This window comes from Arachis hypogaea, chromosome 15, assembly GCF_003086295.3.
Source record: "Arachis hypogaea cultivar Tifrunner chromosome 15, arahy.Tifrunner.gnm2.J5K5, whole genome shotgun sequence".
NCBI classification, from domain to species: domain Eukaryota; kingdom Viridiplantae; phylum Streptophyta; class Magnoliopsida; order Fabales; family Fabaceae; genus Arachis; species Arachis hypogaea.
Window position 1 is genome coordinate 4643722 of NC_092050.1, and position 18439 is coordinate 4662160.

At 32.9% G+C, this 18439-nt stretch overlaps 1 protein-coding gene across 4 annotated transcripts; it reads right to left on the reverse strand.

The window, feature by feature from the left end:
- Positions 1-1355: 1355 nt before the first annotated feature.
- Positions 1356-8098, reverse strand: LOC112747726 (histidine kinase 1-like). 4 transcript variants are annotated; one of them, XM_025795909.3, is made up of 13 exons: positions 7121-8098; positions 6783-7025; positions 5836-6624; positions 5403-5650; positions 5155-5314; positions 4947-5073; positions 4740-4829; positions 4355-4549; positions 4179-4248; positions 3932-3974; positions 3686-3826; positions 2263-3423; positions 1356-1931 (listed from the first exon to the last, which is right to left on the reverse strand). In XM_025795909.3, exons 1-13 carry the CDS (start codon positions 7388-7390, stop codon positions 1713-1715), a joined length of 3756 nt encoding a protein of 1251 aa, XP_025651694.1. In that variant the 5' UTR covers positions 7391-8098; the 3' UTR covers positions 1356-1712. The 4 variants fall into 4 exon arrangements, with proteins under 4 accessions (XP_025651694.1, XP_025651693.1, XP_072074590.1 ...); XM_025795908.3 differs by having other exon boundaries at positions 5836-6627; positions 7121-7784; XM_072218489.1 differs by lacking the exon at positions 4740-4829 and having other exon boundaries at positions 7121-7688.
- Between the last annotated feature and the right edge of the window lie 10341 nt (positions 8099-18439).

Below are 18439 nucleotides of genomic sequence, written 5' to 3' on the forward strand. Positions count from 1 at the left end.
GACATGTATGATGAGGCCACAACTAGTGTGAAGACTCAAGGTGGTGTGACAGAGGAATTCCCTATTGGTATAGGATTACACCAGGGATCATCCTTAAGTTCATACCTTTTCACATTAGTCTTGGAAGTACTCACAGAGCACATCCAAGAGCCTGTGCCATGGTGCATGCTTTTTGCCGATGATATCGTCCTTATGGGAGAGTCAAGGGAAGACCTAAATAAGAAGTTGGAGTTATGGAGAGAAGCTCTAGAAGTGTATGGTCTGTGCATAAGCCGTAGCAAGACGGAATATATGGAATGTAAGTTCAGTCTGAGAAGGGAAAACTCCAATATAGAGGTGAAAATTGGAGAGAACACCTTACGAAAAGTTAAAAGTTTTAAGTATCTTGGGTGCATCATACATGATAATGGAGAGATTGAATATGATGTAAATCATAGGATCCAAGCAGGTTGGTCAAAATGGCGGAGTGCATCTGGTTTTATATGCGACAAAAAAGTGCCTTTAAAACTTAAAGGTAAATTCTATCGCACCGCTATAAGACCGGCTATGCTGTATGGTACGGAGTGTTGGGCGGCTAAAGGAGAGCACAAACATAAGCTGAGTGTGGCAGAGATGAAGATGTTGAGATGGATGAGTGGTCACACGCGATTGGATAAAATAAGGAATGAAGATATAAGGGAGAGAGTTGGAGTAGCACCCATTGTGGAAAAGATGGTTGAATCGCGTCTCAGGTGGTTTGGACATGTGAGAAGAAGACCGATAGAACATCCAGTCAGGAGGGTGGATGAGATGGAAGATGGACAAAGGGCGAAAGGCAGAGGAAGACCTAAGAAGACCATCCATGAGGTGGTCAAACGAGATCTACATGTAAACGGTCTCTCTGTAGACATGATACATGACAGAGCACAATGGCGTCGTTTGATTCATGTAGCCGACCCCACTTAGTGGGATAAGGCTTTGTTGTTGTTGTTGTTGTTGTTTTGTTTGTTGTGCCTTAAAACACCCTTACCAAGTTACCATCACTAATATAAGCCTTATATATTCCTAATTACTCCTATTGAATAGAAATTAATCTCTATGATTATTACCTACAAGGCTACAAATTTTTGAATATCAAGGATAAGAACTAAAGAACAAGTCATTTTCTCCTTAAATGGTATTGACTATTTGAATTGCCTATTATATCATAGCATCTCATTGTAAATTATGTCTTCATAGATTCAACCATGTATGGTAGAATATAATTGGACGAAATTTGTTATTTTTCTTTCTTTTATTTCAATAATAAATATATCCATCTGAAACTCTATTTGTTGTCTTGAATCTAATGAGGTACAAGAACAGGAAATAAAACCTTCTCAAAAGTAACATTCTTCCATAATTAAAACTCAAAATATATATGCTTGCATTGCAAAGATTTATTCCAGCGGGCCCCTACTCCTTTTACTTGTGTCTCTGCAGTAATATGCAATAACAAGAAAAGCATCAAGCTTAAGACAATTACTGTTACTAGTGAAGTGAACTATTATGTCAGGAAAATTGGACTATATATAGTTCTTGAGATCATACATATCACAGCTATGATTTCAACCGTCACAAAAAAAGAAAAAAAAAAAGAGCTAACCACTATAAGGTAAAAGCTTCTATACAACTATTTATAGGCTTGTTTTCTAAGGCAACCCTTTGTTATCTTAGGCTCTCTATTTCTGAAGTCATGATGTTTTTCTTTTGGTGAGTGAAAGTATGGTGGACACCATTTGCTTGAAGTCAATTGGCTTTGTTAAGTAAGCATCCATGCCAACTTCAAGGCATTTGGCTTCATCACATGACATTGCATGAGCTGTAAGGGCAACAATTGGAATATGCAATCCTGTTCCCACTTCTGATTTCCTTATTGCTTTTGTTGCTTCATAACCATCCATCTTTGGCATCTTGTTTTTCACAAAGACACAAAGAATCAGAACATTTAGGCTATATAATTCACTATGATATTTAAGCTTGTGAAAAAAACAAAGAAGAAGAAAAAACTACCTAATATGCATGTATGTATGTAAGTATTTATGTATGTTACAATTTCGGTGTACCAGTATTATCAATTGTTCTAAATTAAGATTGGCAATCGCAATCACAACCACAATTGTTGCAATAATATTTGCAATTACATTGCAAGAAATTAACCATAGCCACAATTTTAAACCATATCCTAAGTTATTAAATATAACAGTATAAACATATTATCTTTTTTTTCCCCCTACTTCATACCTGACAATCCATTAGGATCAAGTCATATGGTGAAGTCAAAATCTCTGTTTGAGATCTCATGTTTCTTTCCTTCTGGAGAGAATCCCTTCTGCAGTCATCAACACCTAGCTTGCAATGGAGAGCATCTACTGCTTGTTGTCCATCACCTACAGCAACAACAGAAGCTCCCATTTTCTCAAGCATTATGGTTGCTACCCTTTGAAGCACAGGAGTATCTTCTGCAAGCAATATCCTCAGGCCTTCAAGAGAATTTTTTCCATTGACCACATTATTATTTGGGCCGGCGGCCCTATGTGTTTCGCCACATTCAGAATCTCCACCTTGAGATGGTTCTTTAGTGGACAGTGATTTAGGGTCACTTTCTTCAATGGCATGTTTGGAAGAACTGGGGCTACTCTGACATGACTCTTCTTTCCTTGCATTGTTAGTATCTTCCAAATGTTCATTGGTTAATCCAACTAAGCAGTTATTGATCTTGTATGTTGATGATGCGGGTGATCTAGCCACCAATTCAATTTGTTTATCTCCATCGACACTAACAGGATTAGAACCAACCGTTTCGGAAGTGTCCGAATCATCAGAGCTACCAGCATCAAAATGAGTAGAATCAATCTCAAGAAATTCATGCAACTCGCCCTCTTTTGTAGTGGTCCTTGGACCAATCATATTATTTCTCTTTTGCAGCTCAAGATTTCTCTCCTTTATGACTGCTTCCAAAATGTGAACCATTTTCGCTTTATAAAGGGGTTTGTTGACCATCAAAACATTCCCTTTCCGACGAATCTCCATCTTTATGTTATTGGATGTGTCATGATTTAGCATCCACACAAACCTTGCTCTCCCAAAGTATCTATGAAGGAAGTTAAGCTGTTCCTTCCATATGTCTGTGCTCAAGTCAAGTAGCCCAATGTCCACAACAATGACGAAAACCGGTTTCTTCATGTCTTGTATGCTGAGTAATTTAGACTTCAATCCCTCGGTTACTGGATAATGTGCATCGAAGTTATTGTTATTATGGACTGGACTTCTTGCATGAAAGAGTTCCCTCAAAACCTGTGTTAGTCCATTCCATTCAGATGCTTCTATAGTGCAAACCCCATTTTTCTGTAACCACTTGGAAGTAATCAAGCGACTCATGTTGCCATGCAGTGCAAGAAGTACCTGCATTGAAACTTCTTACTTAAGAAATGCTTGTTATCCTTAAAGTGATTTTCTTTTATATCAGTTCGCATAAGGTTATACTTCCATATAAGACTTAAACTTTATATATGAGTCATTTTTTTCCCCGAAAATGTTTGTTATATTTTATCTACAACTCAACATAAGGCAGTAAAACATTCTTCCTCATATCTATATCAACATCAATATAATTTTTTTCTTTTCTCAAATATTATTTGCCAAGGAAAATAGTGATTCTACTCACCACTAAGCTATTGTCAGTAAAATCCAATGCATAATGTTGCTCTGTGACATCAGTAGGTGTACTGAGAACTAAGCATAATCTCATGAGTGTTCCTTGGCCCTCCTTTTTGACAACCTTGATATCTCCGCCCATCTTATTGACCTGCCACCCAACAGAAGTAATTAGAAATCATATTTCAAACTCACAACATGAGTGGTGATTGTATTGTGTTTGTGTGAAATTTGACACATCAAGGATCATACTCACCAAGTTTCTGACAATGCAGAGACCAAGACCAGTGCCTCCATGCCTGAAATGATCAAACGCTTCAGAACTCGATAAATCATAGCATTCAAAATGTTATCTAAACTGTTGGAGATAAATTTCATATTAACTTTTTAGTTTCATAGCAATCTCATAGGATAATATCATGACCCATGACTAGCTGTTAGCTAAGTAGTAAGTAACTTATAGAAGACTTTATCTTGAATTTCTTGAACATTTAAATACTTACAATCGAGTAGTTGATGGATCAGCTTGCTCAAAGCTTTCAAACACAGAATCCCATTTACTTGGGTCAATGCCTATGAAAATGTAATAGAATTCATATGGATGAATGAGGCATATAACATATAGAAAGAAACCATAGTTGTAGATATAGTATTCCAGACAATAGTTTCAGGTTCATACCACAGCCTGTGTCATCAACTTCAAACCAAAGTATCACTTTGTTATCTCTCTTAGTTGTTCTCTTTTCATTGTTTGCATTTTGCTTCTCTCTAGCCTTTTGTATACACCGTGATTTCTTCTGTTCAAGTGGAAAAATTGGACTACCATTGCAAGAATTTGGGTATTCGCACCATCCTCGCAGAATGATGTGACCAGCTGCAACACATAGTAAGACACACAATACTCAATGTTTAACCTCATTCCAATGTTTAAATGTGATTTGCAACATTCGGGCATGTATTTAGAAGTCATTTTCAATAAACCAATTATAAATTTCTTTGAGATTTTTGTTTATTATTAATATTCCAACTAGGTAAACTATTCCAATTATAAAGGTTTGGCTTACATGGAGTAAACTTTATTGAATTGTTGATCAAATTTGTAAAAATTTGAACCACCCTAGCAGAATCACCCCTTACTACCTTTGGCATTTCATCTGCAGGAAAATGGGCATGACTAGATGCATCAAAAGCTTGTTAAAAAGTACTTCTCATGATCTACTTTTAGGGTGTGTTTAGGAATTGAAATGTATCATGAAATTATGAATACATACCAGACAGATCTAAAACAGTCTCTACATTGTGGTTAATGCACTGGACAGAAAACATATCTACAAGCCCTTCAAGTTCACGACCCAAGTCAAATTCTGCATCTTCTAGGACTAGTTTTCCTGATTCCACCTACATTAATTAACTATTAGGAAGCTTTTGGGAAGTGCAATTTTGTTAGTGTTGAACAGAAAGCTTAGCGTATATCTCAACCTTGCTAAGATCCAAGATGTTGTTAAGAAGACGGAGTAGTGCAGTTGAGCATTTTCTTATTTGAGTAACTGTTGAGTATTGTTCATTTGTGAGACAGTCATCAGATATAAGAATGTCAAGCAACCCAATTACTGCTGCCATCGGTGTCCTTAATTCATGACTGCAATGAATCCAAAATCAAAACTCACAAACACACCTTAAATTATAAACTTTTGAATAAATCAGCCTCATACTTGAAAAAAACTTACCTCATGTTCGCAAGAAATTGGCTTTTGTAGTTGCTTGAAGCCTCTGCCTTTCTTCTTGCTTCCAGCTGACTTATCAATGCTGCTCTTAGTTTCATTTCCTTCGACACTCCATTCGTCAATATCAAAATGCAAACACATCCAATAACTAGAATGCATAATGATGCAGATATTAGAATAACCAAAGTTTTGAAGGCTCTTTCATCAACCTGCCCCATGATATACTTTCTTGGTATGATGATTACCCCCACCTGCAAAGAATAGGTCATTAATTCATATGATATTCTACAATAGGATAGTAGCTAAATTAATAGGGTGAAATAGTGATCACTTACTATATTCTACATTTAAAGATGCCTTTGAAATTTTAAAAGTGGTGTTATGAATACGAATTAGGATCAAATATAAGGAAAGCAAAAGTGTCTTAAAACTTTACCAAAGGAAGTCTCTTCAAGTTTAGGAAGAAAGAGTCAATGTAATATTGCTGGTGGCCTAGCTTGGCATTTTCTACATGAACCTCATGACTAGGAGGAGAATGGTTTCCATAAGCTCTCTGCAACCACTCAGCACCAAGTTTGATCACTTCATTTTCGCAATCAACCGCCATCTTAAGCGTTGGATGCTTTGTTGAATTTGTCAGCAGAGGTGCATTTGTGGAAGTTGCAAGCAAGTAACCCTCTTGTGAAGTCAAGTACATGTGACCACTGTGCATCTCAACTAGCTCCTTCATCAGCTGTCCAACGCTATAAAGCGCCGTTGTGACACCCACAACTGCCATAATACTCTTATTAGAAGAATCCCAAACAGGTAATGCTGCTGAAAGCAATGGCGAATCAGTGAACTTGCTCACTGCAACATGCCATGAGGCCACACCATCAGGTACTTGTGAAAGGCCAGCTATGTTGATTAAGTCTTCCGGTGCAATCTTCATAGCTTTCCCAATCTTATCCCCAGTGACAGGATCAAGCGGCTCACGGTACCAAATTGCTGATTTGTTACCATGAATGGCCTTATCATTCCAAGCCTGATGCGCCGAAAAGGAATTCATCTCATTAGCAACCATAGAGTAATTCGAGAGATCCGAATAGATGTAAGATGTGTTGTTATCCTTAAGATCTCTATGGAAAGCTTGGACAAATCCATTCTTATAATTGATGGTTATGGAGTTCAGAGCTTTCTTACTAGAAAACAATGCCCATGTTATAGCCCTCATTGCTTCATACAGCTGCTAGAGTTGGAACAATCAAGACATTAACAAGTTTATATGGTAAGTGCTGACATTGTATCAAACATGTTAAGTGCTAACAACATGGTCCCAACTAATAACATGGAAAGAAAGAGTTTAATTTTGAATGAAATAGTAAGAAACTAATTAAGGCGAACCTCAACTTGCTCTGCTTGATTAACAGGGTTGCTGTAACGCCTGATCACATACTGAGAAAGCTTCACCTGAGCCGTGGTGATCTCGGCCGTAGAATTCAGAATGTTCCACATCCTCAAGATTGGGCGTTGAAGAAGCTCGTAACGCAGATCATATGCCAGGGTTTTGAGTGATTTTGTTGTGTAAATCTTGGTGAAATGCCATGTTAGAATAGTAAGTAGCCCTATCAAGATTGCTAGCATCACCTGCACAAAAACAAAATCAGGTTCTACTTCTACTACTCTTCATATTTCAATTTCAATTATCTATAAATTAGGGTCAAATTTCAATTATGACATACCATGATTGCTAGGCGAACAACAAAGACACTGTAGTAGGATGAGAGGCAATGGCTACTACTTGCATATTGGAATGCTTCTTTTTCAACATCTCTATGGAAGATTCTTCTGCCACTTGGTGGTGGTGGTAGTGTGGTTGTGGTGGTTGTGTTCCAATTCCATGAAGGTGCAAAACCGCATAATCTATCAAACACATGCTTGCACTTATTATTGCTTCCCATTTGAGAACATGCAGAACCTTCAGAACAGGTTTCATATCTGTCTTCTGCCATATATAACTAACTTCTTCAGCTTTTCAGGTAACAACACATTCAAAGTTCATACAATCTTCTAAGCTTTCAGAAAAAGAAGAAAAAAAAGTTCACACTCCTCACTACTCACTACTATGCTTTCAGTTTCTGTATCTTCAATATAAATACAAGCACATGTAATATTATAAAGACGAGTCTAGATTACTAATCCGTTAAGTAAGTGTCGGGTTTTGAATTTATTAGCCAACAACAAATTTTCAAATAGAGTTATGATTCATGACAAATTAGTCCTTGATGCTTTTAAACCGTGGAATGATTCATGACAAATTAGTCCTTGATGCTTTTAAACCGTGGAATACTATGAGAAACTAAAAATAAAGACAAAGAATTCTATATTTTATTATAATAATATGTTACAGACATGAAAAAGCAAGGAAGAATAATATAATGTTGATGGATATTGATGTTGGAATATTGAGGTTTAAATGCATTTAAATATTTAATTGCAAAATGATGTACTATTTTCATGGTCATTGATTGTAGACTACTAATATAGTAATGGAATTTTTTGCCTATAATAAAAGTAAACAAATTTTACAGAATTAACTATTATTTCTTATCCACATGATTTAACATCGAGAACTTATTTAAGAGAAAATGAGTTTTGCAATATTGAAAGGAATCAATGGTTACTAGAATATAAAATGTTTAGTAGTATAAAAACTTATAATTGATGATGACATGAAAAGTAAATTATATATATATTGACAATATCTAAGATTATGCACTAATTCTTTTTACTATTTAAATTATATGATATACTTAAAATATAAATATGATGTTATCCGTTTCTCAATATAAGTATGACAAGTTGAAGGTAGAAGATAAAATGTCAGTTAACAAATAACCACTTTTAACAAGTTGAACTATTGTGATGTGTCATTTGGCACTTGTTAGTGCAAGAGCAAGAGGCTAATTGGTGGTGTTAATTAAGTGAGTTGTTTAATTTTGTTATGTATCAGCAACCACAATGTTCATGGCTTGACAAGATACTGCATTTCTCAGTGAGTTAAACAAATCTTCCAAAGTTACAAAAAAAATTTTAAAAATAAAAAAGTCCAAGTGTTAGTATGTATACTAGAACAAATTGCATTTTCTTATTTGAACCACTTTACCTTTAATTGTGAGATGTTGACAAGGGAGAAGGCTAGAAGGTAGGGATGTTATATGGAGTTAAGAGTATTTTTTTATATTTTATTTATAACCTTAAAAATCCACTCAATTCTTGTATTAGTAACTAAGACCTATTTTATTTTGATTTTATTTTGGGAATCTTAAAGGAATTATATCTCTTTTTTTTTTTTTTTTTGAATCATTTCCATGGTATTAGTATTGATTCCAAATTAGTCAAGGAATTGAATTTAGTTTAATAATTTAATTATGTGATGATAAATTAAAGAGAAAATTCCACTCCCCTTTCTTACGAGATGTTAAAATGACACTTCTTTTTCTTTTATTTTATAAATGTACATTTCCCTCCCTTCTAACTTTTAAAAAATCTCATCTTTAATCCATTTTATATTTTTTGTGTTAACTAATATTAACTTTATCTATTTTTTAAGAAAAATAAAATTATTTTTTAAAAAAATATTCATTAGCAAAAATTTTATTTTTTATCATTAAATTTTGCTTATCAAAATATCCTTTAATAAATTAATTTTTTATTGATTAAATTGTATTTTTACCAAAATAATTTTAAAAAAAATAATAATTAAATTATTTTTTCTAAGATACCTACCCTTCAATAATTTTTTAATTATTAAATTGTGATTTTACCAAAATTTTTGTTAACAATTATTTTTATATTTTACTATTAATTTTTTGATATCAATATATATTATTTTAACATTAAATAAAAAAATCTTACCACTGTTAATATGTATAACAATTAATATATATTGATATTGAAAAATAATTTTACTAAAATTTTTTTATTTAATATTAAAATAATATATATAGATATAAAAAAATTAATAATAAAATATAAAAAAATTGTTAACAAAAATTTTGGTAAAATTATAATTTAATAATTAAAAAATTATTGAAGGATATTTTAGAAAAAAATATAATTATTAATTTTTTTAAAAATACAATTTAATCAATAAAAGAATAATTTATTAAAGGGTATTTTGGTAAGCAAAATTTAATGATAAAAAATTAAATTTTTGTTAATGGTATTTTTTAAAAAAACAATTTATTTTTTCTTAAAATATGAATAAAATTAACATTAATTAACACAAAAAGTTTAAAATGGATTAAAATTTTTTTTTAAGTTAAAAAAGAGAAGAATATACATTTATAAAATAAAAAAAAAGTGTCATTTTAACATCTCACAAAAAAAAAAAAAGAGAAATGAAATTTTCTCTAAATTAAATTGATATTTTGTAAGTGTGATATAAACAAATCCTATGTTCACTTGTGAGTTGTGTCATTTCGCACTTGTAATGTAAGGGCTTGGTTTTATTAAGTGGCAATATTTATTCGGTATCCACATTGATAACAAAATGCTTGTGGCTTTTATCAGATGCCACATTTGTCAGCCACCTCCTCCTCTTGATTTGCCCAATCCAACCATTTGAACCACAACAAAAACAACCTATAACCCAGCAACTAGGGGCATGGTCCAGCCCGGTTTGAAGATCTGGCTCGGGTCTAAATATTTTATGGACTAATTTGGTGTGATTTTACTGGGCCTAGAGTTTGGTAAAGATTTTAAAAATAGATCTTGTCATTATTTCGGATCGGGTTCGGGTCATTCGAAATCGGCCCGGTAGTCCGATCATCATACACAATTAATATTTTGTGTATTAGTGATAGATGATGGCTATTCTTATGTAGAATTTACGTAATGTAAACTTTAATATTTTGTGTTATTAGTTATTATAAGACTATAAGTTAATGTTTTATGTTTAAAATGCATAAAATTTTAAACTAATTAATGCATAATATTGTGTTATTTGTATTGATTTAAATATTTCATGTTATTAGACAATATTAGTATTGATTATGGTTATGTTTTAATTTTAGAAGAGAGTTGGTTATTGTTATATTTTTCTAAGTGAATTTTACCATATCAAATAATAGTTGGAGTCTTGAAAATTTGGATATTTTCACATGCTAACTTATAAGAAGGTATCAAGGTAATGTAATGTTAATGGTTCGATTTTTACCCGATTTTTATCCGATATAATCGTGACCCGAAAATGTATAGATTTCATCGAGTTTAGGGTTGGATTCGAGTCTAATAAATAGGTTCGGTATATATTTCGGGTCGGATCTAAATCACATCAAACTCAATTTCACCCGACTCATATACACCCCTAAAAGCCATGCAGCCCAAAAAGTTTTCTAATGTTTTGTTTGGATGGTATGTTGGTAAATAATGATAGGAAATAAATAAATAATAGTCAACTTATTCATCCGTTTAAATAAGTGTCAAAAATTTAAATTTTATTTTATGTATGTAACAATTTAATAGTCCACGATAGATTTACGACGGATTAGTTTTTAATCAAGAACGTAGGCAACTAAATTAACTCGCTTGATTTAATCGAATAACCAATTCACTAATCTACTTAAATAAATATAAAAAATTTAAATTATATTTTATATACACAATAATTTAAATAACGATAAATATTTAAATAAAATTCGCATTCGTAATGAATTAGTTCTTAATCCCATCGAACTGAAAAATATCATGGTAAATATGAAGTGGAAGCGTGTATGGTGGCCCACTCTTCCAATTCATAAGTATTGCGAAGAATTTCTCAATGTAGAGTTATATGGTGAGTGAGAATCCGTTGTTTTTGGAGAAAGGTACTTTATAGCACTTGTTTATAACCGAATTTTCTTTCTTGTCTTGGAAGCGAATCTTCGTTGAATTCAATGAACTTATTACTTTCACGAGTAAAAATATTATATATTGAAGTTCATTTGAAAAAATAGATTAACAAAATCTTTTTATACACCGACTTTGAATTTATGAGGTGTGGTCTCTTTTCAAGGGAGCAATCATTGTTCATCCCATTTGAGTTTGGAGGCTAAGAGACAATGCATGCCTTTGGCACCACGTCATTGGATCCGAATCTCTTCATGAAACTAACAAACAATATATAGAATCCATCTTTAAAAAATAAAATAAAATAACTATTTAGTAAAAATATTTTTATCTAATAAAAATAAAGATTTAACTAACAAATATTTTAAAGATATATGATAAAGTTATCAATTAAATTTTTTTTATAGAAATACTACAAAATTTAAATTTTTAATATATTTATTATGTATTTATTAAAATAAATTATTTAAAACTTTTTATTATTAATAACTTTAACTTGTGTTTTTTAGAATACAAATTAATTAGATCCTAAAAATAATTTAAAATACTTAAATAATTTAATTTATTTAATTAAATTATTTAATATAATATATATTTGTTCGTACTTGATATAAGATTTTTAAATTAATAAGTTATTGAGATTCTAATCTGTAGTAAATTGAAATTAGGCCGGAAAGACAATTTGTGAACACACTTCGATCCTTAAATTAGTAGTGCTTTAGACGATAATTTTGTTTAATTGTATATTACATGCTCAATTTTTTTCATTTATTACACTTTTTCGATAATTATTTTTAGATATTTATTATTTTTAATGTATTGCTTTAATGTCATAAATTAACAATGTTTCGAGTTATTAAATTTATATTTTTAAATGATATATTTATTAAACTTCATTAAACTAGTAACGTAATAGACTTGTTTAATCGATATTATGAAACAATGATTCTTATCTAAAATAATATTAATATTTTAATTATTATTTTCATATGAAAATATCTATCTTTTAAAAGCTATATATGAAAAGAAAATCTTGTTTGGTACATGTATATATTAGTCTTCTTAAGTGTATGCTAGATTGCTAGTTGACCCACGCCACAATGATGTGCCATCATTTATGTGAAGCGATATCTGTATATGCACATTTCAATATAATACCTTTTTGGCAATCCATGTTCAGACTTCAGATATATGGAACTTATGGAATGAAATATGAACCAACACGGATGCTTTACAACTTCAATAATTAATTTCTGACTTCTATATATGCTATGATTTTTTTTTTTTCGTCATACTTGTGATACCCCATACTATTACCTCATTCTAAGCTAAAAGTCCACCAAATGATAACCCTCGAGCAAATGTAAAAGTATTCAATAATTAACACAACTTATAGCTTGTGTTTTAGTTGTAATTTTTATTTTCAACATATACATTTAATAATCATGCACAAAATGTGTCATATTAGTCAACATATTTAACTTCATTTATCATTGATTCAAAATTTCCATAAATACAAATGTTTAATTAGATCATAATATACAATTCTTTTATAGTAGTGTGGATAGCAACTAAACTCAATACACACACGCAATATACTAAAAATAATCAACCATTACATATTTTTATATAAAAACATACGTTATATATATATATGGCAATTTACTATAATAAATAAAATGAAAACCAATTTTATCAAAATGCACAAAATGAAAAATAGATACTAAAATGCATTTTTTTCATAATCTATGTAAACTGCGGCAGGAGTTCCGCAATTTATAGAATACACGTAATTCGCTATAGGGGTGTCGCGGTTTACGTGTGGACGTGAATTGTGCATAAACCGTGAGAAGGGTGTAGCGGTTTATGCATTACTATAAATACGCTGAATGGGTCTCGTGAATTACATTTGTGCTGAAAGAAAAAGTATTCTAGAGAGAGAAGTAGTGGTTTTCTAGAGAATGGAAAAGAGAAAAAAGTGTGGTTAAGTAGTTGAGTTGAGATCGGAGTCGAGACCATAGCGGAGACACACAGTCTATACAGGCTCAACGGCGTTGCGCACGTGGTTGGGGGCATAAACGAAGAGGTTAGCATTATAATTTTTAGTTAATGTATTTTATATAATATTGTTCGTATTTTTCGTTGTTTTGGTTATTTTTAGTTTTGTTATTGTTAGTTAATGTATTTAAATTTAGATTTAAATTATTATTTTAATCAAAAAATATGGTATTTAAATTATTATTTTAATCGTTTATGTCTTTCATTAAATTTGGTGATTAGAAAATAGGAAGTGTTTATTACCAGTTTAAACTTTAAAATTGTAGCTATGTGGTAGATGATTATAAATTACTGTTGGATTTTTTATATGTTTAGTTTATTATGTGACATGCTCCAGCCGACTAGGTGTATATATAGTGTTCGGAGGTAGCAGAACATGCCTCTGCATGACAGGATTGTATCATATTTGGAGAGGGCGGATTTGTACCACCTGGCGAGGCTCAATGCCAGGTGGTTCTGGTTGGAGGAGCCCTTAGTTAGTGCTTTCATTGAGAGGTGACGTCCTGAAACACATACCTTTCATATGCCCTTTGGAGAGTGCACTATCACGCTGCAGGATGTAGCATACCAGTTGGGACTACCCGTGGATGGTTTACCTATATCTGGGTGCCTTAATGATTTTCACCGAGGAGCACAGTCGGTTATGGCATGCATGTACTTTCTTGATATACTTCGCCGTCATTGAGTGGCACCAGGTGGATAGGGTGCTGCCACAGCTAGGTGGCGTTCAGCACGAGCCTGAGCCAGCCTCGAACATTGATTTGCTCCATGCCAATGATGGGAGGGGTGGAGACAGATGGTTCCCGAGCTACTACCAGCTATGACACCTTAGTTGGCAGAACAGGGTCGATGCTGTCCTGAGTATCCCCCGGGTGCTTGATCCCGGGCCGTCCGCAGACTTTCTACAATGGTGGTACAGAGTTGCACTTAGGTTTCTGTCACCAAATTCCTTGATTGCCGATCCTAGGGCCGAAGAAATCTCACATGATGTTGTTCAGAGGGGGTCATCACAGGCTCCTTCGAGGGTGCCCATGCCAGACGTGCCAATTGACAGGCGTGTTGAGCGGCGATGATGTGTTGGTACCCGAGCTACAAACCAGGAGTGACGATGGCTGGATGACATGATCCAGGATGACAGATCCAGCGGCGATGGAGTCGGACATGCCGATCACCGTGTCCGGCGTGGCCGTCCTCAGCGTCGGGGTGGTTCATCAGGGGGGACATCTGCTGGTCTTGGTGATAGACTCGCTGAGCATGCAAGGGCGGAGACCCAGGAGGTTCTTCTTACACATGTTTCTAGCTCCTCCCAGATATACCATGACATCCATGGCCAGATGTATGATGACCTGGCGGGTCCAACTTTCATGATGGATATGGACCACGAGGTTGGAAGTTCACAGTTCTATTCCGACTTTGCAGATCTCATTCGGGATGACCCTCCACATTTTCAGCACCAGACCCCACAGAATCAGGTGCCTGAGACCCAGCCCCAGATGGACGTTGCGCAGGGATACCGCCCAGATATGGATGATATGCAGTGGTACTAGCCGCAGATATCTGACCCTCATGGATTCCAGCCCCAACTACATGTAGACCTGAATGAGCCTGTTGGGAGTCCGTATGACAGTTGGTTGGGCATGGGAGGGACGCCTGCATCTGCATATGGCGTGGGCATGCCGGTTGATCCTTCAGCACAGCAGCGTCAGAGGTCCGCCAAAGTGAGACGGGCCGCTCGATGTGGTACAGGGTCGCATCTCCTGGGCGCATTTGGACATGACTCTGACGACTAAGATGAGGACAGGCAGGAGCCGTAGCTTACTATTTTATGTTTCCATTGATGATACTTATGTATGTCGGTTTTACCATGTACTTTTGTATTATATGTGTTTGTATTTAGTTTATTTCCATTAAATTAGGTGTATCTAATGTATGTTTTTTGTTAACCATACACTTTGTTTTATGTTTATATAAATTGTATACTAATGCATAAACCGCTACACCCCTCTCGCGGTTTATGCACAATTCACGCCCACACGTAAACCGCGACATCCCTATTGTGGTTTATGCTCGCTCCTCTTTACACGTAATCCGCGACACCCCTATAACGAATTACACATATTTTGTAAATCGCGGAACTCCTGACGCAGTTTACATAAATTATAAAAAAAATACATTTTGATATCCATTTTTCATTTTGTGCATTCTAGTAAAATTGGTTTCTATTTTATTTATTATAGTAAATTGTCCATATATATATATACAAAAAATTAAATACCAAGCTAGCTTACTACTCGTATAAATGTATGTTAAAAATGAGTTAAATAATGTATAATATGTAGTGGTGTATATATATAAAAAATTCTGTCACCAAATTAATTATTCATATAAATACACATTAAAAATATGTAAAAATAATGTATATATGTGTGTGCGCGCATATGTTTTGGCTTATTTTTGGTATCAACTTAATTTAATTTGTATAAATTTCACTAAATTTTTATCTAACAATTCTCAGATATCAATTTCATGTGAAATTGAATACACCTGAGTTTCCACCAATAGTATTTTATGATAAGTGGTGGTAGCTAGTAATGAATACGTGATCTTTGATCACAAATATTTAGAAGCATGCGAATGTGGGTACATTAAAGAAAACCATAGTTGGTAAAATGTGGGCCTATTAGGAGTGCACTTGGTGTGTCGTCTAAGATGAAATGAAACAATATAATCTCTAGAATTACAACAAACCTTTGTGCTCCAACTCACCAATCCACACAGGAACCTCTTTCATGGTGTATCTCTAAAATTTAGTAGAAGATAGAGAATTTAAGCACTAGGGTTAAACCCTTTTTAATGGTGTGTGTTGTGGAAAAGAAAAGAAAAGGTTTGAATTGCTTTGTGACACAAATTTTCTATTGTATTCTATTTCCATTGTGTCGCTATAAAACATGACCTAATATGTAACGAAAAAATAAAATGCATGCAATATAATAATAATGACCTAATTATGATAAACAATATCATATATATATAAAATAAAAATTATATAATGTTCGTCGTTAGTACAAACAAGTGGAGAACTTTAATTTCCTTTGCCTACTAAACTCATCTTTCTCTTGTTTCTTTTTCTTAAAAAGAGAACTTCTATTAATCTTTTCTCAACTTGTTTTATTTATATTTTTTTTCTTCAAGATAGATAAGGCAATAATAATCAAGTAAATTATTAGTTTATAAGAATAGATTAACGTTGAAAGTGTATATAATATTAATTCATTTTTCCAATTTGTTGAAATCCATGAAAGATATAGCCACTTAAAATAGTCTTTGAATTACTATATTAATGACAAGCATATTGGCAACAACCCAGCAAAACAAATAGCTATATAGATATGCAAAATCTTAGGGCACCATCACAATAGTGGATGGATAAAGGGACCAAATTTAGTGACACATACATAGCCCACTTATAATCAAATCAAGTTTTGATAAGTTCTATTCCAAGGATGAAGATACCAATTTTTTTGGGGGTCAAAGAAGGAATTAAATTCCCGAGGACCGTAAGCTCTAACGAGTGGCAACACTAGCTTTTGAGTGTTCCATTCATTCTTGATTATATTATAGGAAGAATTTTAAGTGTATCGAAAATATCAGTGTTCCAATTGTTTTAACTGTTGATCTGAATTATAAAAAATATATATAATATATATTAATTGAAATCAACGGTTAAAACAACTGAAATACCGTTGTTTTTCGATACATTTAAAATTTTTTCTATACTATATAGGTTTTTCATGACCGAAAAAAAATACTATATAATTTTTGTTGAAAGGATTTTTTAGGCATTTTCAATGACAATTACAAAAGTCATGATTTATTTATGGATACAAGCATGTCTATGTTTTTTTTTAAAAATGGTTGACTCTTGTCCTACACTAGGAATAAGAAAATACCTCACTCCGGTGTTCTTAATATTTTTAAATAAGTCAAGCTATCCAACACCACAATTATATGTAGAAATCACTAACCTACTTGCTAGTAAAAATTAAAAAAAATCTCATTCTATTATTATTATTTTGAAAAAGTCATTTTAAAATTTTTCATAATTTTTTAGTGTTTTAATAATTTTGACTACTAAATCCATTTTTTAAAATATAATATCAACTTTTTCTTAATTAATTTATGAGTGTTTCAGAATATTCATAGATAAAAATAATAATTACTTTTATTTTCTAAAAAAGTTCAAGCAATCCAAGGTCACAATCATATTTACCAGTAACAAACTTGCTGGTAAAAATTTAGCATACTGCGTTTTAGGCTTAGCATAATAGTATGAAATTAACATGGGTCTAGTTAGGTACCAGATATGAATATGATACATGTTACAATATAAATAATAATAAAGGGGACATAGTTTCCACACAGAAGTAAGATTTGATTCGCTGCAAAGACTTTAGAATATTATCTTACATTGAAAAATTGATGAGAGGCTGTGTGGTACACATTCAAAAGGGATTAGATAAGTTGGTTCTCCAATAATGCTTTACCCTTCCCAAACCCCTTAAAAAGATTATTATTAAGCATATCTAACAGCAAATTATATTATTCCATAGGCCATAGGGCACTAACTATGCCCATACCCTAATTCCCCAAATGTGAATCACGTATAGGTGAAGTCCAAGAGTTGCTTGGTCCACCACTGATATGATCCTCCCTCCAATGTCAATTTTCGTTTCAGATTGTGACATGTGGAGATGCTTGCTTAAATTATAGATGCACTAATGATAGATATGATTACAATTTATATCTTCTAGAAAATTCATTTTGCTCTTACGTAATATGATAAAGATGTCACACAATTAAAAAACAAAAGTAGAGCTTATCTTCAGAAAATGTGAACCATTTGGAACCCTTGTTACTTACGGTGGAAAAGTAAGTTTAAGTAAAGGAAAATACAATTTAGTATTTGTTTTGCAAACCTAAATGTCACATAATCTTATTATTTATGTCATTGTCTCAACTGATATAGAAGGAAGGAGCCAGTAAGGATCAAATGAGTGTTTAAATCATCATCAATATCACACTGCAAAATATCACATCAGAAAATGTTGAAT